At 39.9% G+C, this 19717-nt stretch overlaps 2 protein-coding genes and 1 long non-coding RNA gene across 5 annotated transcripts in view; 2 read left to right on the top strand and 1 right to left on the bottom strand.

The window, feature by feature from the left end:
- Nucleotides 1–27: 27 nt before the first annotated feature.
- LOC102077428 (uncharacterized) lies at nucleotides 28–2555 on the bottom strand. Its single transcript, XR_269149.2, has 4 exons — nucleotides 2491–2555; nucleotides 2257–2346; nucleotides 1288–1652; nucleotides 28–1156 (listed from the first exon to the last, which is right to left on the bottom strand). It is a non-coding gene; the product is annotated as an uncharacterized LOC102077428 (long non-coding RNA).
- A 43-nt stretch (nucleotides 2556–2598) lies between these two features.
- Nucleotides 2599–15758, top strand: LOC100706458 (DNA (cytosine-5)-methyltransferase 1). Of its 2 annotated transcripts, XM_025906327.1 has the most exons (35): nucleotides 2599–2783; nucleotides 3200–3236; nucleotides 3710–3817; nucleotides 3920–4163; nucleotides 4270–4342; nucleotides 4439–4520; nucleotides 4628–4668; nucleotides 4747–4801; nucleotides 4888–4971; nucleotides 5061–5170; nucleotides 6492–6610; nucleotides 6703–6795; nucleotides 6910–7061; nucleotides 7285–7472; nucleotides 7951–7965; nucleotides 9479–9659; nucleotides 9751–9848; nucleotides 10011–10158; nucleotides 10261–10376; nucleotides 10449–10650; nucleotides 10740–10873; nucleotides 10967–11146; nucleotides 11620–11844; nucleotides 11924–12116; nucleotides 12351–12441; nucleotides 12527–12664; nucleotides 12780–13062; nucleotides 13191–13332; nucleotides 13507–13673; nucleotides 13782–13959; nucleotides 14046–14241; nucleotides 14325–14488; nucleotides 14703–14819; nucleotides 15361–15454; nucleotides 15585–15758. In XM_025906327.1, the coding sequence occupies exons 1-35, from the start codon at nucleotides 2737–2739 to the stop codon at nucleotides 15620–15622; spliced, it is 4533 nt and encodes a 1510-aa protein (XP_025762112.1). In that variant the 5' UTR covers nucleotides 2599–2736; the 3' UTR covers nucleotides 15623–15758. The 2 variants fall into 2 exon arrangements, with proteins under 2 accessions (XP_025762112.1, XP_003442135.2); XM_003442087.5 differs by lacking the exon at nucleotides 7951–7965.
- A 953-nt stretch (nucleotides 15759–16711) lies between these two features.
- Nucleotides 16712–19717, top strand: part of LOC109194464 (immunoglobulin superfamily member 10) — a 34549-nt gene continuing 31543 nt past the window's right edge. The window contains exons 1-3 of one of the 2 annotated variants that reach the window (XM_025906319.1): nucleotides 16712–16899; nucleotides 17996–18271; nucleotides 18385–18702. In XM_025906319.1, coding sequence (XP_025762104.1) covers nucleotides 16857–16899; nucleotides 17996–18271; nucleotides 18385–18702 — 637 coding nt within the window. In that variant the 5' untranslated portion in view covers nucleotides 16712–16856. The remainder of the gene's footprint in view (nucleotides 16900–17995; nucleotides 18272–18384; nucleotides 18703–19717) is intronic. The other variant, XM_019357812.2, reaches the window with a different exon arrangement.

Below are 19717 nucleotides of genomic sequence, written 5' to 3'. Positions count from 1 at the left end.
TTTGTCCTCATAATCTGCCCCTCTTGCTTTTACTGTTGTCTTTTGTATCTAAACAGTTTCCGTCAAGGAAGGCCTAATCAGAATGCACATTTCCTTAAGGGAGTAGGCACAGATGGCGAATTTGACTCAATAACAGCTGTTTGGCAGGTTTAACTAAAAGAACAGATGCCCTTGCAGTGTTGTAGTAACATAGAATCAATGTGCTGCCTCTGTTTGTGCCTTCCTCATGGGGGCAAAAGGCTGAATGTATGTATGAAGTGTTCGGGGCATGTGCCCCATTGTCGACAGTATTATTGATCATCATTTGGAATTACAAAGTCATTGACAAACAGAGTGGGATAAACAGGGTAGATCACTCTTACTGTGAATTTTCAAACAGCACCATGAACAAGAATTTGTTGTGACCATCTGGGTTTAATTTGCAAACCATACGCCTTGTGCAACTAAAGATCCAAACCTGTCTCATGTTTCTCAAGACCCCTCACGTTGTCTACAAAATAGGAGAAGATCCGGTTTCAGACGCACGGGAGGTATCTGCCCTCCTGGGAGGTCAGCGTCATCCTCGTTCCCTGACATCCTACAACACGCAACTTCCCTCAGCCATAGGAAGTCCTATTTTTTCAGCGTCCGGTTCCTGTTGTTTAGGCTTACTGTAACCTTCTTCCCATGGACATACAATTAAAACTCTTCTCCATGTCAGTGTTTTTATTTTTTTTATTTTATTTTTTATATTTACTTCTAAATTTAGATGGACACGCACTTTGGCAGCTTCCGTGATGTTTCCTTTCCCCCATTTTTAAAAAGAATCTGTGTACCTATGAGTTTGCCAACTTTTATGTTAAATATATAAATAACTGTGTATGTTTTGTAAGTATGTATGTGTCTTTGTACAGTATGTATGACTTTGTTTTATGCAATGTCTTGTGTGCAATAGTTGTGTGTGTCCAGTAGCACGCTTCCTGTATTAAACTGGTACAATCTGAAACACTAATAGGTACATGACTTTTTGTTAATTTTTAATTCCAGTTTTATAAAAATAAATGAAATACTGAAAAAAAAAAGTGTGCATGTTTAATTTTGAGCTTTAATCAACCAGTGTGGCAGCTGCAACTTTTCTGCATGTCCTGAGTTGTCTCTTTTTTTATTGTGAATCCATCTGAGAAGGAATTAAAATGCAGCATTAAATCCAAACATGCTCTGACAAGGTCAGAAAAACACTAGCCTCAACATGAAAGCCTGTCATTGTTTGTGCAAATACTGCTTTGTGATTAATCATGGCTATCTTACCTGATGAAAATATAGCTTTGCTTTAAGGCTAAAGGTAGACATGAAAAGGATGGGAAGCTGGGCAGAAGACAGAGTGCGGGGGCTAAAAGTGGGGTGTGGTGGAGAAGATGGCCTGTTTGTAAGCGCTTGTCTGAGGGAAGCATAAAGGAAAAGCCCCGGGAGAGGTTTTTCTGGGTAAGAGGGATGCTTGGGGTGAGGGGGGAGGCTGACTTATAGAGGCCTTGGGAGTTTGGGCCTGTTTCCTGTCAGACATCCAGGATTCCTGGGTGGGAACGCTGGCTGAATCAGCCCCAGGAGGCTGTGCTGCTGGGATGTCTGCCAAGTCTTTCCAGAGCACTGCAGGATATTACATCAGATTCAGAAACCTGTATGTGAAGTTGTGTACACATAAAGCACAGCCCATGTAAGCTCATTGCTGTAGAACAGCACGAAGTTTGAAGTACTTCACAATTTCGACTAAAGGAAAAGTGAACAAAAACCCTGCCTATTTCTAAACATTATTCAACTGTGCAGTGATTGTACACACAGCTAAACACTGACCAATTAATATAATAACAGAATAAACACGTGTCAATAAAAACTAGTGGTAAAAGCGAGCAGGGTGGGTTTCCATGTGTAACCGTACAAGAACAAACTGACCGCCTGAGATTAATCTTCTGCCAATGACACAGTGCCACCTTGTGGTGGAATAGGCGCGTAGCTGGTTACAGTTGAAGGACCTTGTCTCCTTATTTATTTGCTCATAATGACATTGCAGTCGCCCAAATCAAAATAGCTACATAAAGGACAAACATCTTAAGGCAATCATGACCTCAGGCATAGATAGTACAGTCACACTGGAAGCGATCCACAGTGGATTATCAACAACTGTTATCCTACAATAATACAACAGCTACATTGTGCTTCACATTTACAACGCCATTCAGTCAATGTTTTTTCAATTGTATTGTTTGTTTGTTTTTGTTTTACCAAAAAGTAGTAATACATCAGATGCAGATGTCTTGCTACGATAGCTCATTAGTAAACAACAACTTCCGCCTGGTCAGTCCACTTCGACATCTATCAAACAGTAAGGGTGGATCGAGTTAATTGTGCATTTCTAGATAAAGTATTTCTTTATAAAATAGACTAAAAATTCCGTTTTTCTTTTACTAATAATATTTATGAGATAAACGTGTAATTCCGGTCACAAACGATACGTACATCAAGGATGTATTAAGTCCATCATCGAAACTGTTTTACCTGTACATAGCTAGAGTGGTACAGTCCACAACACCCGGGTTTCCGCGCGAAAAGACGGCCCGCGCGCCCGAATTGCTTATAGCATCCATCTGCACACGACAGACTGTCACCGTGGAGCCGCGCGGTGGTTAATGATAGTGGAGTTTTAAACGGTGTTTTAACGGTTTTAAAACATTTTTAGTCGCTCGTGTCTTACGCTCGTTTACGATGCCAACCAGGACGTCCCTGCCTCTCCCGGACGATGTCAGGAAAAGGTACTGTAATGAATGCTAATAGTGTTCTACTGATGTAGCTAGCTTGCAGCTTTTATTTCAAAAGCCATAACAGTGGCGGTTAAAGCTGAAATGGCAGTCCTGGTGGGTTAGACTTTCTCTGGTTGTCCTGAGCGTTACTGGCGGTTTCCCTTTTACCTGTGCAAACAGATGTTGCTAACATTAGCTTTTTGCCATTGACAGGGCTGATGCGGTATGCACTATTAGCCAGTTAGCATCATTAGCCTGCCAATGGATGGGACAGCGTGTGAGATTTGGCGCCACTCAGGAAGTTTTGTTATCTGTGTTTCTGCTTTCCCGCTGTCAGTGTTTTATTGCTGCAGTATAGTAAAGGAAGCGCTCCCACACGATTCGCTCTGACTTACCCCAGCACTGTTTTGATTCTTCTTTGTTTACAGCTTGCAGAGGTTGGATGAGGAAGGATCTGCAGAAGAGGTGAGTTGTGGACTCAAAACATGCTTATCTAGTAGTTCTGAAACGGAAGTTTAGTGTGGAAGAACTAACTGTTTAGTATTTTAGTTGGTTTCTATACTGTCACCTCAAAGGGAAGTTCCTTGCTCAATCCACATTGCACTCCCCTTATATCATAAATAATTATGAATAAAATGAACGAGGATCAGCTTTAGTCTTCTTTTTTGTGCCATTTTCTATTTGAGCAGTTTCTGGTGGACAGCATAAGGAAACTGACACCAGTGGTGCGAAGTCAACAGGAATCAAAGTTAAATATGTAATAGTTTCCAGGTTGCATATTGTGTCATTAAGTAATGGAATCCAGTTTAAGACAGTTGTGTTCTTTTAGTTTTGTGTATTTATCCTTGTGCGTGTGAGTGCATAAGTTGTGCCTTATTTTTTTTTTTTCTTTTGACATTATTCATTAACTCTTATTCTCTTTTAAAATGTCACTCCAGGAACATGTGAAAGAGAAGCTCAAGTTGGTGCAGGACTTTCTGCATGCTGATGCTCAGGATCAGCTGACCAGTCTGGAGGAAAAAATGAAAAGTTCAGAGATCTCAAAGGTCAGTCAGTTGTAAGTTGTCCAAATTGATATTAATCCTAAAACCGTACTTCACTTTCTGTCATCTAACTTGTGACATATGTCATGTGCCTTTTTTTTAAAGGAGGTCTATATCTCTAAAGTGAAGGCCCTACTTGGAAAAGAACTTCATCTTGAAAATGGCTCCCACGTTGATGACGCAGAGAAGAATGGAAAGACGAATGGCTTTTCAAATGGTTCGCACAAAGACGAGCATGATGAAGATGTAACCATGAGCGTACAGGAGGAGGAGGAGGAATCTTTCAAGTCACCAACTGCTTCGAAGGGGAAGGGTGGACGGAGGAGCAAGGCAAATTCTGACACAAAAAGTATGTTTAAAATCTCTTAAGATGGAGATCACCTGCACATTCAGTGTCTTTCTCCAGTTATTTAAGCAAAGGTAATTTTTAAAAGAATTTTTTTTTCCTTTTGTAGAGTCTCCAGCAAGTACCAGGGTTACCAGAAACAGTGGGAAACAGCCAACCATCTTGTCAATGTTCACTAAAGTGTGCGTATAATAATATATACTTAATTCATTTATGTATTTGGGCCTAAAACAAAACTCTTCCATCACTTTAACCTGCTTGAAATAAATGTCTTTCAGTCAGAAGCGCAAGTCAGAGGACTTGAATGGAGAAGCTGTCAACGGACAGAATGAACCGAAGAAAGATGATGACGTTGAGGAGGTATCGTAATTTTATGTACAAGTAATGTAAAAAACATAAATAGAAGCTGCAGTTTCTCAGTGTCTGATAAATAACTCTCCACATAATTTCAAATTTGTTTTTTGTAGTCTCGGGAGGAGAAGCGTCTCAAAGTGGAGTCGGATGAAAAGTAAGTATCTTTGTCTTCAGAGCACCAATTGTGATATAGCTTATAAAAGCAAATGGGCTGACACTTTTCTTTATGCAGTGCTGCTCCAGAAGAATCCAAGAGTGACATTGCAAAGCCGGTTTCTGCTGTAAAGGTAGTGATTTGGATTGGTGAACTGTAAACATTTTTGGAGGCATTACTGCTTCGTGCTGACTGGATTGTGTTTTTGTTACTGTTCAGACGCCACCACCCAAATGTCAAGACTGTAGACAATACCTAGATGATTCTGACCTGAAGTTTTTTCAAGGGGATCCTGATAATGCGGTGAGAAAACTTGCCACACATAAACTGTAGTTTTGTTTGTTTTAAATTATAAAAAAAAAAAAACCAAACCCATAATTTCTGTGTTTCAGCTGGATGAGCCTGAAATGTTAACAGATGAGCGCCTCTCACTGTTTGACTCCAATGAGGATGGATTTGAGAGCTATGAGGATCTGCCACAGCACAAGATCACAAACTTCAGGTGAGTGATTCTCCATCTTTATAAAGGTTTTGTTCCTGTGAGGTAACATACACAGCTTGTTAGGTTAGAGGAACAAAATAAAACTGCAAGGAGAGAAAGACCTGTGACTGGCAAGAGGGTGACATCAAGCTTGAAAAGATGTGCAGCAGGATAGAGTTGGAAATGTACTATCGAGTCAAGAGGGTGGTGACAGGGTGGAAATAGTGCCTTGAGGAACTCAAGAATGAAGAAAATGACAGAGGGGAACTGTTGGTCAGGAAGTGCAGGGAATAAGTGAGGGCATCTATGAAAAGGATAGATTGGAAAGGTGGTTGGTCAGATGAGGTGGTGGTGGTAGTAGTAACTACAGTGGGATAAAGTTTGATACCATGAAGTATGTGGCTTCACACAGAAAGAGCACAAACAGATTTGATGTTTGCTTTGAGAGTGGTGGAGAACTATCCGGTAACAAGAAGAGTTGCACTGCATCCTTGTGGATCTAGAAAAAAACGTATACTGGTGAGATGTGTTGTAGGAGTGACAGATGGGTTGATTGTAGGGGTGGGATTACATGAGGGATCTGCTCTGAGTCCCTTCTTGTTTGTAGTGGTGATGGACAGATTGACAGATGAGGTTAGGCAGGAAGGGTGTTTGCAGACGACATAGTGATCTGTAGTAACAATAGGAAGCAGGTGGAAGAGAGTGGAAAAACGGGGGGTATGCTCTGGAGAGAAGAATGAAAGCTGTGTGAAAGGGAGACATCCAAGCACAACAATGCTGCTGCAAGTAGTAGTATTGAAATTGGCTCAACCTTTTCAAGCAAAGGACAGCACATGAGGGGTGAAGAAGGGAGTTGGGCAGGGGTGGAGAGGCTTTCGAAATGGGTCAGGGGTGATTTGTGACAGAATGATATCAGCAATAGCGAAAGGGAAGGTTTACAAGATGGTATTGAGACAGACAAGACTGGAGGCGGAGCTGAAGATAATCAGATGATAATTGTGAGGGTCCAGAATTGACAGGATTATGAATGAGTACAGATCAGGTTCAGAGATTTGCAGACAGGGTTAGTGAGGCAAGGTTTGGACAGAGTATGGATAGTAACCTTGTGGAGGAAAAGAGACCATAGAAAAGATCCATGATGTGGCGAAGGAAGACATGCAGTGGGTTGGCGTGACAGAAGGATGTTAGGGATAGAGTGAGAGATGGGCAAATGATCTGCTGTGGTGATCCTTAAAGTAAAAGGAGTTTAGAAGAACAGATGTGTTCCTTCAAATTAGACTGTTTTATATTCTAAAACTTGGAAGTTTTTGTCAGTCATATGGTATAACAATGTGTGTTGCAGTGTTTATGACAAGCGTGGCCATCTCTGTCCATTCGACTCTGGACTTATTGAGAAGAATGTTGAGCTTTACTTCAGCTGTGTTGTCAAACCCATCTATGATGACAACCCTTGTATGGATGGTATGGAAAACCTGTCCAGTTATAGAAAGTTCATTGTGATTGTACATTGTCTTTTAGCTTTTATAACCTTTTTTTTCCCCCTGTATTTTTAGGTGGTGTTCCTGCCAAAAAGCTGGGACCCATCAATGCCTGGTGGATCACTGGTTTTGACGGTGGAGAAAAAGCTTTGATTGGTTTCACTACAGGTAGTATAATTGTGTATTTTCCTCTCCATTTAGTTTAAAAACAAAAACAAAAAAACCAAACTTAAATCCATATATGCAGTACACTAATGTTTATCCAACTCTTTCCTTATCTAGCTTTTGCTGACTACATCTTAATGCAGCCCAGTGAGGAGTACGCTCCAATCTTTGCACTGATGCAAGAGAAGATCTATATGAGCAAGATAGTGGTTGAATTCCTCCAGAAGAATCCTGATGCTACCTACGAAGACCTACTCAATAAGATTGAGGTGCAGTCTTGTGTGAATAAAACAAACTCTTGTCTTTGAATCCAGTTTCCTGTCATGGTATCTGTTTGAGAATTAAAAAAAATGTTTTACTGTGTATATTTCCATTCATATAAAGTGATCCTGCCTGTTGCCGTGTTGGCTTCCCACAGGGATCAAATTTTTATTTATTTTTTTCTTAATAACATGTCCAAAGCTTATTATGCCCTGTTTTCCATTCCCTTAGACAACTGTGCCTCCTGCAGGACTAAACTTCAACTGCTTCACTGAAGACACACTCCTGCGCCATGCCCAGTTTGTTGTAGAGCAGGTGGAGAGCTACGATGAGGCCGGTGATTCGGATGAGCAGCCAATCATTGTTACTCCCTGCATGAGAGACCTGATCAAGCTTGCAGGAGTCACTCTAGGAAAAAGGTGCTTAAACTTTTTGTTTGTTTGTTTGTTTGTTTGTTACAACTTTCAGTTGTGTATGCTTAGATGTATAGTGATAATTTTGCATCAATACTTAAAAGGATGAATTTTTCAAGGGTGTTGGTCTCATCTGTTGGATTGTGAATCTGCAGCCTTCTGATGTTTCAGAGAAACAGTCTGAATTGATTTCTGCATATACTTGAAATAATAGATTAATGTTAAAGCTGCAGTGCATTGAAGAATGCATTGAAGAAACATGTAATACATATTTAATTTATAATGAAAAATCCAGTTTCAGCTTTCCCATTTTTTTTATTTATTTATTTATTTATTTATTTTTTTTCTCTTCTATCAGCAGCTGTTTTGACTCCCTTCGGGTTTTAAAATTATCCATTTCATTTGTGCTTATATTCCTGTATTTCTGCTCCGTGCTCCCTGTTCTCCCTAATGTCTAACATTCCTTTAACATTTCCTAATGCAGCATGCTGCTGTACTGGTAGGTAGGCCTCATTGTGAATGCATCTTTAGCTTGTTTGGTGGTGTGTTAATGTGAAGCATTTAGAAACTTTATGGACAAAGAGCACTACACCAGATTTCATGCTAAAGTTTTATTTCTACTTTAAATCATTTTATATTTTTTGGCTTTACATTGTGGTTTATTTTTAGTTTATCCAGCAGATTTGAAATCTGGCCACGTATATCAGATTTGAGTAATCGGCGCGCTTAAAATACTGCGACAGAGTCAGTGGTTAATTTATTTAAAGATGTCGTAGGATTAAAACAAACTTTGCAGAAACAACTTAACTAGACTGGCACGTCCCACTCGAGTTTAACAGAATATTATTTAAAGCATACAAATCTTCTTTTCACATTTCAACACTTGTGATGCGTTTACATTTAATATTTTGTGATACTGGATGGTTTGTTATACAGAACAATCTGGAATGTGATCCTTGGAAACAGGCAGGTTTGGGAAAGGGCACTCACTTTCAAAAAGTAACTTCTACCACAGACTTACTTACCCAACAGTGGGTGGGTTGCTAAAGCCTGAGGAGCTTTGATGCTAGTAGTATAGTGAGATTGTTGCTGACATTTATGAGCATTTGTGCAAAACAAATGTGAACATTAAAAACGGTCATCATGCCTCTAGCAGTGACGTTGTTGGCCAGTGCTTCCTCATACAAAGCTAGTTCTCCCGAGGTTCTGATCTGGCAGCTTCAAAAATGATACGTTTAGAAATGGAGCATATTGTGCAAGAGATACAGAATCTCTTAATAGTAGGTAGGTGAAGAAAGTGTTTTCAAGTTTCATAATGGCTGTGCAGAGGCTTTTTCTCGTAAACTTTTTTTTCCATTACGAAATTCATAATCCATAGAACAAGAAGACTTGGAAAGTCCCAAGTTCAAGCTTTGTGTTTGAACATGGGACAGCCCCACAGCTGTAAAGCATCAGAATTAAAAACAAAACCTTTGATTCTCTAGATAAAACTCTTCTACGCCCGAGGGCGGTGCTGTCAGGGTGTTCTTTTTATATTTGGAATTAACTTTGATTTAGTTATAGAGCCTGTAAGAGTTAAGGGTCAAAAGCCTTCGTATAGGTGAGGGTTCTCCATCATGTTTAATAAGAAATATGACTCTTCCTCAAACATGGGTTCGAATTTGTTAAGAGTTCTTGCAGCAAATGTTATTTATAACTTTGACAGGAAGGACAAAAGCCACAGGAGATCAAAGCAGTCTTTACACTCAGGAAGTTGGCGCGTGTTGGTGTTTTTTTTCCATGCAGGCCCAATTGCTTCCCGCAGAGAGAACTTTATTGCCTCTTACATCAGATGGAAACTCTGCATTAAACATTCTGTCTGTTTAGTTTGGTTTGCTTGTTTCTTTGCATGGCCTGATGCTGTGGTGTGTTGATGGCCAGTGGCTTCATAATGCCATTACGTCACTTATCATCAGGTAATTGTGCAGAGTAAAATCTGCGTCTTTTGACCATGCACTTTGTTCTATTGACAGGAGGGCTGCCAGAAGACAGGCTATTCGTCACCCAACAAAGATAGAAAAAGATAGTAAGGGACCAACTAAAGCAACCACTACAAAGCTGGTCTACCAGATCTTTGATGCATTCTTCTCTGATCAGATAGAGCAGAATGATAAAGAAAGTGCCATGAAAAGACAGCGCTGTGGTGTCTGTGAGGCAAGTTGGATAATATCTGTACAGTATCTGATGTTGATGTCATCCTCTGTTATTCTTATGCATATTGAATTCTTTTTCTGTGTGTGGACAGGTTTGTCAGTCTCCTGATTGTGGAAAGTGTGCAGCTTGCAAAGACATGATCAAATTTGGAGGAAGTGGAAAAAGCAAACAAGCTTGTAAGCAGAGAAGGTGAGCATGTTTTTGAATGTGTTGCCTATAAATGCTTTTCCAAATATTTGCATCAGTGACTTTATCTGTCATAATATTTCAAGCAAGAAGGAATACAACACAGACTTGACATTTTATATACAGCTTGGTGTTGCAGTCGCATTAATCTACATCTCTGTTTAGATGCCCCAACCTTGCAGTGAAGGAGGCTGAAGATGATGAGAACATTGAGGAGGAAGATGTTCCTGTGGAGAAGCCTAAAAAGGTTCCTCATGCCAAAAGAAAGAAGCAGACCCAGTGCAAACTTACATGGATTGGAGAATCTATTCACGTATGTGTTTTCCTCCATTGTGGTAGATGAATAGAACTACCCTCTAATGCATAAGTTCCCAGCAGTGCTCATATGAAAATATTCATCTTTAACTCCTTTCAGACTGAAGGGAAGAAGCAATACTACAGGAAGGTCTCTTTGAACGATGAACTGCTGGAGGTAGGAGACTGTGTCTCAGTTTCATCAGAGGATCCATCCATTCCTCTGTATCTGGCAAGGTAAGTGTTTCAGACACCGCATAATAACATTCAATTCTCAGGTCTCAAATCTAATGATGTGTTCATTCTTAGGATCACGTCAATGTGGGAGGATAATAATGGAAAGATGTTCCATGCCCACTGGTTCCTTCGTGGAATAGACACGGTGCTCGGCGAGACTTCAGATCCACTCGAGCTTGTCATTGTGGATGAATGTGAGGACATGCTGCTCAATTATGTCCAAGGCAAAGTTAATGTTATGTATAAGGCCCCATCAAACAACTGGTTTATGGAGGTACGTTTTTAAAGGAGCTAGAAAGATCTGAAGCTGCTTTTTTTTTTTTTGTACTTTTCTTCATGTAACAGTTGCTTCTCTAATTTTAGGGTGGTATGGATGTTGACCTCAAGGTGATTGAGGATGACGGGAAGAGTTTTTTCTATCAGTTCTGGTATGACACAGAATATGCCAGGTTTGAAATGCCTCCGAAGACGTCTCCATCAGAAGAATGCAAATTCAAGTAAGCACCAGCTACACATTCATTTATGCTGCTCATGATCTTTTCCTTGATTTGTTTTTATTTCCCTTTTTAAATCCCTACTTTCATCTTCAGGTTCTGTGGCAGCTGTGTTAGGATTAAAGAGCGAGAGGAAAACGATAAGCCTCATGTATTTGAACCCCTGGAGAATGAAGACCATGACACAAAGGCTTTGTATGCTATGGCTTGTTTTAAGGGAGAACAGTTCAGGGTGGGAGACAGCGTCTACCTTCCCCCTGAGGCTTTTAATTTCAGGTGAGTGTTACTTTTATTCAGACCTGTAGAATGGTGAATACACATGTACAGTCTAACGCCATTTGGAAGTTTCAGTCTTAATACAGTCTACAGTATTCTTATGTGTACAGTATTCTTATTTCTATTCTATTCTTATTGTATTCTAATTTTGCTATATAACTTTTGCACTGTCCAATTCCTGCTGTGACAAAACAAATTTCCCACGTGTGGGACTAATAAAGGTTATCTTATCTTAATCTGCATGAATGAGGAGTATTCATGTTTCTATACTGAACTTGCATGTGTAGTGCAGCTTCAGCCACTAGAGGGCCTTCTTTACACACGGGTCTCCTGTTTATATTTTTATTTTATTTTTTTTAAGGCTCAATAATTCATGTTCTTTATTAAAAAGGGAAGATTAATATTATCCACCATACTCAAAGTATATTATAAAAGTTGGACACCACTTACCTCTATAACAATGTGGTTCTTAGTGTGAAGCCAGCCAGTCCAGTGAAGCGATCCCACAGGAAGGATGATGTGGATGAGGATCTGTATCCAGAGTATTACAGGAAGTCCTCAGACTACATCAAGGGCTCAAACCTGGACGCTCCTGAGCCCTTCCGTGTTGGGCGCATCAAGGAGATCTTCTGTCACAGGCGTAGCAATGGGAAACCTGACATGTCAGACGTCAAACTGCGACTCTACAAGTTCTACAGGTAACAGCTGTTAAGTTTAATGGCTTGCTATAAAATGGACAAATTTTAAGACTTTAATGAATTTGATCTTGTTTTCCAGGCCTGAGAACACACACAAAGGTGTCAAAGCTAGTTACCACACAGACATCAATCAGCTGTACTGGAGTGATGAAGAAGTGACCGTGAACATGGGTGACGTACTCGGCCGCTGCCAGGTAGAATATGCAGAGGACCTGAATGAATCCATCCAGGACTACTCCAGTGTTGGACCTGACCGCTTCTATTTTCTTGAGGTACAGTACTTCCTTTCTGCTGTAAACTCCCTAATCATCTATTTATCAATTCATCAAAAACAATAATTTCTTGTAATGACAACCCCACGTGCATAGAAGAAAGCAAAAAACAGTTGGCATGGTACTCTGAGATTTTGCCTAATACTGGAACATTTATTTGGAAAAGTCTTGAACATGTCTTCAATGCAGTGTAGATACTGCACTCTTATATTCACACATGTGCCTCCTTCACAGGCCTATAGTGCAAAGGCAAAAAGCTTTGAGGATCCCCCAAATCATGCTCGTTCAACTGTCCATAAAGGAAAAGGAAAGGGCAAAGGAAAAGGTAGAAATTGCATCTATTTTTTTTCCTTCAAAAATTGATTTTAGTAGTCTCTGAAATCCTAATGCATTACATTTGGTTTCCTAAGGTAAAGGCAAAGGAAAAGCTTCAGCTGCACAGGAACAGCTGGACTCACAGCCACAGCCTAAACCTAAAGTGCCCAAGTATCGCACATTGGATGTGTTCTCTGGCTGCGGTGGACTTTCTGAGGGATTCCACCAGGCTGGTAAATGTTGCATACCACTCACAAAATGTTTTCAAATCATTATTTTTTTTATTTTTTTTTGTTTTGGGGGTTTTTTGGACTGCACTACAAAAACATAACTGCTTGTTGCTTTTAGGTATCTCGGAGACACTCTGGGCTATAGAGATGTGGGAGCCAGCAGCACAGGCCTTCAGACTCAACAACCCAGGCACCACGGTGTTCACTGAGGACTGCAACGTCTTGCTGAAGTTGGTCATGTCTGGAGAGAAAACAAATTCTCTTGGCCAGAAGCTGCCTCAGAAGGGTGATGTGGAGATGCTGTGCGGAGGGCCTCCTTGTCAAGGGTTCAGTGGGATGAACCGCTTCAACTCTCGCACTTACTCCAAATTCAAGAACTCACTTGTTGTCTCCTATCTTAGGTGGGTTTGCCTAAAGTCATCAACTTTCACCGACACTGTGCGGCAAGCTTTGTTGTTGTTGTTTCCCACAAAAACTCTAACCGCGCATTAATAGTTTTTTTTATTAATTTTTTTTTTTCTTATTGCAGCTACTGCGACTACTACAGACCCAAATTCTTCCTGCTTGAGAACGTGAGGAACTTTGTGTCATTCAAAAACTCTATGGTCCTGAAGCTCACACTGCGCTGTCTTGTGCGAATGGGATACCAGTGTACCTTTGGTGTCTTGCAGGTGGGTCAGACCTTAGACTTCTTTTCTGCTGTGAAATTTTGGGTGAAGCTAAAATGAAATTGGCTTGGAACAAATTTCAGAGCTTGTGTTGTTAACCAACAGCTTGCTGTAAGGTTTTTCTTTTCTTCTCATACAATAAAGGATCACTAATGCGCTGCGTTCTGCTCTCATTAGGCCGGTCAGTACGGTGTTGCGCAGACCCGGCGCAGGGCCATCATCCTGGCTGCTGCTCCTGGAGAGAAGCTGCCACGCTATCCTGAGCCTCTGCATGTGTTTGCCCCCAGAGCTTGCTCTCTCAGCGTTGTGGTGGGTGAAAAGAGATACGTCAGCAATGTCACACGGTAATGTAAACTCTTTCCCCTTCTGGGTTGCTTATATTATATTTTTAGGTTGCAAATCTTTCTCGCAAGACATTAAAGCTTCATTGTCACTAAAATGTTTGTCTACAGAGGCAATGGTGGAATCTACAGAACTATCACTGTCAGGGATACCATGTCTGACCTGCCAGAGATTCGCAATGGTGCAGCTGCATTGGAGATTTCCTACAATGGGGAGCCCCAGTCTTGGTTCCAGAGGCAGATCAGAGGCACACAGTACCAGCCTATCCTCAGGGATCATATCTGCAAAGTGAGTTGTAGTGTTCTCATGTTGGCTCGCTCTTTCAGTCATTAAAGAATAACTTTATGACAGAAGTTACATGATCTGCATTACAGGATATGAGTGCACTGGTTGAGGGTCGGATGCGTTACATCCCCTTGGCTCCAGGCTCCGACTGGAGGGATCTGCCCAACATCGAGGTCCGACTGAAGGATGGCACCCTGACTAAGAAACTGCGTTACACACATCATGATAAGAAGAATGGGCGTAGCGGCACCGGTGCGCTCAGAGGTGTTTGCACCTGTGCAGGAGGTATGCAGGACTTAAAAAAAGTTGTAGAGCTTAAATCTCCATCTGGGATACGTCTCTTATAGTTTCCATGTATGTCTTTTTAGGTAAGCCTTGTGACCCTGCAGACAGGCAGTTTAATACCCTGATCCCCTGGTGTCTGCCCCACACTGGGAACCGCCACAATCACTGGGCGGGACTCTATGGCAGGTTGGAATGGGATGGTTTCTTCAGCACAACAGTCACCAATCCTGAACCAATGGGCAAGCAGGTACATAAGATTTTTGGTTTTTTTTTTTTTGTTTGTTTGTTTTTTTTTCCCCAGTTTGTTTACTTGGATTTACATTAAACATCCTTCAAATTTATTTAATATAGGAGTGAAAAAACAGAGTACTTGCATTTAAGTCTTAAGCTAATTTGTATTTCAGAAGATGGTTTACATTTCTTAAATGAAAGAAACTGACCTCGGGCTCTCTTGATTACAGGGCCGTGTACTCCATCCTGAGCAGCACAGAGTTGTCAGTGTGAGAGAGTGTGCACGCTCTCAGGGGTTCCCTGACACCTACCGCTTCTTTGGAAACATCCTGGACAAACACAGACAGGTACAATCTGGAATCAGAATACTTTTATTAATCCCTGAGGAATTTATGTGGTTACAGTTGCTACAAAGAGAGAATCTCTGCCTAAATAAATAAAGCTGGGTAAATTCCCAGATGGTTAAACATGCAACTATTTTGCTGGTTATACCTGAAACGAAGAAAGAAAATCAACAGCCTATTTATGCAAGATAATTCATAATTTTATTGGGTGGGTTTTATTGGTTGGGTCTGATTATTGTGGCGGTCATAACCCCCCTGGAAATTACGCCCCTTAATGTAGCACAATGTAAACTTGAAAACTGCCTTGTTTTAGTACAGTTTTTATGTCTGTGAGAGGCAATAAATTTAGGCGATGGAGGATAAATTAATGTGGAGGGGGGTTTTTTTGTTTTTTGTTTTTTTTTTTTGTGACAAAAATAAGCAGCATTTTCATTTTTGGCCTTGTCATTTTGGCCTTTATCTTTAAATTCGGACTGAGTTGCAGAGCTGTCCAGAAACATCTCTCCCTGCTTCTTGCCAAGTAATTGCTTCCGTTTCCTTCCAGGTTGGAAATGCTGTGCCCCCTCCGCTCTCCAGGGCCATTGGGCTTGAGATTAAGAGGTGCATCACGGAAAGGATGAAGGAAGAACAAGCATCAGGTGACTTTCTGTTTAATCATATGATTGACATGTAAGATTTGAATGAAACAATCCTTGTTGCATTCAAATCTTGTGTGGTTTTGTTTTTTTAAAATTAATTTGTTTTAACTTACTTACTTTTCCTCCACAGAGAACATTAAACAAGAAAAGATGGAGCTCTCTGATTAAGCGTGTAAAGTTTTCATCAAGAATCACTTCTGCAAATCCTGATGCTGGTGAAATGATTTCTCTTAAATAAGTTGCGATTTAATGGCGTCACCAAGTGGCCGCTATGGACTTTCTATGTAGTACCATTCCACATTGAGTTTTAAATGTGCTTTTAATCATGATGTTGTTGCTGTTGTTGTTGTTAAATGTTCACCTAATGTGGGATAAATTGTATGTAGTTTTTATATGTAATATTTCAAATAAATCTTACGAAATTGTACTTGTAGTTTTCATTATTGTAAATGTACAGCAAGAGTGTGATCAATATGACAGGAATCAACGAAAGTAGTGCCAAGTGGTGGAAAAACCTCATCCCTTTGAATTCTGAAGCATTTTGTAAATGAACCTTAGAACTATGCATGTTTTCAGTAGATGGGGGGGGGGGGGTGAAACCTCTTTCCTTGAGCTACTTTCACCGCCATCTTTGACGTTGCAAAATTTATTTGGGGTTACAAATACATTTTAAAAAATAAATACAAATTAAGCGCAGGGGTCACATTATACAAGACTATAAATCTTACAAATAACAATACTGGGTGTGAACTGTACTCCCTGATCATCAACAAAACGGTGAAACTGCAGCTTTTTAACTCGTCCTGATAAACAGGAAATTCTAAAACCTTGACTTTGCAACTAATCTTGTAGCTACACAGAGGGAACCATATACTTACAAGAGAAACACACATTCTAATTTAATAACCATTCATTACTTCAATCACAAATTAGTAGTTGTGGACTGTGATTTGAAACATTTTAGATTTGCAATGAGTGGTTTCTAGATTGTCTGCACACAAATTCCCAAAACTGGTACAAAAAAGTCCAGTAAGTGGTGCAGGGCTCCTTCCCTTTCTTGTGATTTGCAGAAGTGAGAGTATTCTCAGAGGGATCGTTAGACTGCTGGTGTTAAATTGGAACAACAGACACCGCAACTTGTGTGTGTGTGTGTGTGTGTGTGTGTGTGTGTGTTTTTTTTTTTTTGTTTTTTTTGTTTGTTTTTTGGGGTTTCTTCACAAGACTAGTATGGCTTTTCTGACTTAACTTTTCTTGAACAGTACAGACTAGAATAGATTTGCCACTGGCTAAAGAAGATTTGCTGTATCTACAGCTACCAAAATATCCATCTCTTAGTCTCAGACTCTGGAGGAGCGGAGGAGCTCTGAACTTTGATGCACTTGTGAACACATCTGTTGGAGCCATGATGTGGCCATTCATCTTCAGCTGCTTAATTGCATGCACAGGTGGGTCTGGTTTTTTTTTTTTTTTTTTTGCTGTGCTTGTTACTTTGTTATATAGTTACCATATTATATTTTAACACAACGTCCAGTTCCTCTTCAGGAGAAAACCTTCAACCACATCAGCGCGTTAGCAATTGTCATAAGCTTTTTACTTCTTCAGATTATCAGTTTAATTTAAATCTGCTTTATGAAGTATCTAAAATCTTTAGCATTTATCACTTGGAGTCTTTCTACCATAAATCTGCTGCCTCTAAAGACAAACAAAAAAGCCTAGCAGCTGTTATATTGTAGATATTGTCCTATTATTTACTAAGTTGTAGGTCATTGGACATTTGACCAGAAGTCTTCAATCCAAAATATGCTAGAAATGGTTTTTTTCCCCTAAATAACAATAATTTAGTAAATGGATCATCATTTAGCAACTCTAAAGCAGCTAAACTATTTTAGAGACTAAAGTGACCAAATTATATTATAATTTTATATTAGGACTTACTTTTAGTCTTTGTTTTTATTATATCTATAATTTTTCCTGTATCCTTTTTTCAGATATTTACAGATTTTCAAAAAAATGTTTTAATGTAATTTAGTATGACCTATTCTTTATACAAAAAAAGTACTTCGCCGTTTCATCTCACATTCGACATTTAGTTTGCGCCTCAAGGCCTCTGTAGCTCATCATTATCTCTTAACCTCCAAATCTTCCATTATGTTAAGTATCAGTAAAACTATGAATGTTGTAACAGAGGAACACAGACAATTTCATGGTTTTTACAATAAAAATATGTCTGTATATTTTAACTCCAGAGTTATGAACAGTGTGATCAAAAATCAAACCACTCTTGAAAGTTAAATGGGAGGTGTCACCTAAAATTGTCCATCCATCTATTCTCTTCCGCTTATCATTATCAGGGTCGCCTATCCCATCTGCCATAGGGTGAAAGCCAGGGTGCACCCTGGACAGATCGCCAGTCTGTCGCAAGGCTGACACAGAAAGACAGACAACCATTTGCACTCACATTCACATTCACCTAACTCAGATGGTAGAGTGAAACTCATCACATGCCTTAAGTCCCTTACTCACTGTATTTTATTTTTTTAGGAAAGCTTGTGAGCACTTCATGTTCATTAGAATTTAGCCCTCCTAGAGTTGTGGTGAGATTTGGAGACTCCTTATCAGCCAACTGCACCTCATCATCTGACCAGACAGAAGGAATAGGATGGGAGTCTCCATATGGAGGAGTGGACCTTACCCTGGGTGTTTCTTCTCTTCTCTTTAAAATTGACTCTGTGCCAGAGTGGGACACAGGGCCAATGTGTTATATGAATTCCTGTGATGGTGATCAGTGTGTAAAAGTGTTACCAGTCACTGTTTATAGTAAGTAGCCTTAACTTATTCTAACATTTCTAAGAAGGTCATCGTTATTATCTAGTCACTATGTAACATTGAGTCATTTTATTATTATTTATTTAAATTATTTTCTTTTTCAGAAATGCCAGACAGTGTGTCTTTGAAGAATTTACGTACAGTGGAAGAAGGCCAACAGTTTGCCATACAGTGTGACATTGTTAATGTTGCACCAGCAAGAAATCTCTCTGTGCTTTGGCACAAAGGAAAGAAGATCTTGTCTTCTCAGACATTTGATGAGTCCAGTCCATCTCCCGTCAGTAAGTCATCTGTCCTCACTCTGACTGCTCATAGAGATGATGATGGAGCTGAGATCTGGTGTGAAGCAAAACTGAACTTGTGGCCACAGGAACAAGGTCCTCCTCCAGTGCGTTCAGAGGCGCATACTCTGACTGTACTCTGTGAGTATTTAACATGATCTTAATTTAATCACCACAAGATTTCATACTGAAAAATGAGCTTTTCTTTCTTTGTCTGTATTTTGATTGTATGTCCTCAGACCCACCAACATTCACCAATGATCCAAATGAGAATTTGGAAATGACAGTTGGGAGCAAAATATCTTTAAATTGTACAGCTAGAGGAAACCCTGTGCCATCCTACCACTGGCAATTCCCAAACTTCACACAAGTGTGGTACAGGAGTCATGATGTGAATCTTCCTATTTTGACTCCATCATCTAAGTTTCCAGGGGTCTATACCTGCACCGCCTCAAACAGCCAGGGCACCGTGACCAAATACTTCATCATCACCGAAGCTCCACGTAAGTTCTTGGCAGTTCATTAATTTATATTTCTTATTGCTATGCTTTCTTATTTCTTATAATCTTGTGTGCTGTAACTCTCTAATCAGCAGTTCCCTGGGACCACTGCTGGAATTTTAATTTGTTTGTTTTTTTAAATCTTTATTTTGGGATTTGCAATTCATTTTATGTAATAAACTTTCCCATCTCTCACAGGAGATGAAACAATCATCGCAGCAATAGTCAGACTACTTGTGGCCTTTGGACTCCTGCTCTTTCTTGCGTGTCTAGTTTTTACGACACATAGAGGCATATTTTCTTGCAAGAAAGTCGACTATCTCCAAGTACAACCCATCTCATCAGTACCAGTATAAAACAAATTTGAATGGGTGCATGCTTGCTTCAAAGCTGTAGCTGTAAAATGCACCATCTTGTCAGCTATCGCTAAAGCTCCACTAATCAAGACTGCTGTCCAAACAAACAAATTTTATCTAGCAGAAACGTGTTTAACAGCAACACTGTGAGTGTAAACATGTGTATGAACACAACAGATTAATAATCAGATTTCATCCTCAGCTATTCATTTATTTTAAATTTTCGCTGGACAGAAATAAGAAGGAACAAATTTGTCTCTGACTTTCAACTGAAACTTTTTCTAATTCTAATTTTAGAAA

This window comes from Oreochromis niloticus, linkage group LG4 (genome assembly GCF_001858045.2).
Source record: "Oreochromis niloticus isolate F11D_XX linkage group LG4, O_niloticus_UMD_NMBU, whole genome shotgun sequence".
Lineage (NCBI taxonomy): Eukaryota > Metazoa > Chordata > Actinopteri > Cichliformes > Cichlidae > Oreochromis > Oreochromis niloticus.
The sequence above is the reverse complement of the archived record's forward strand: the minus strand, read 5'-3'. Positions and strand labels throughout refer to the sequence as shown.

Excerpts from the sequence above, each read along its gene's own strand:
- LOC100706458 (XM_025906327.1), top strand. The coding sequence starts at position 2,737 with ATGCCAACCAGGACGTCCCTGCCTCTCCCGGACGATGTCAGGAAAAG. Across the intron at positions 10,159-10,260 it reads GGATTGGAGAATCTATTCAC|ACTGAAGGGAAGAAGCAATA; the intron begins GTATGTGTTTTC and ends AACTCCTTTCAG. Across the intron at positions 13,333-13,506 it reads GTACCTTTGGTGTCTTGCAG|GCCGGTCAGTACGGTGTTGC; the intron begins GTGGGTCAGACC and ends TGCTCTCATTAG.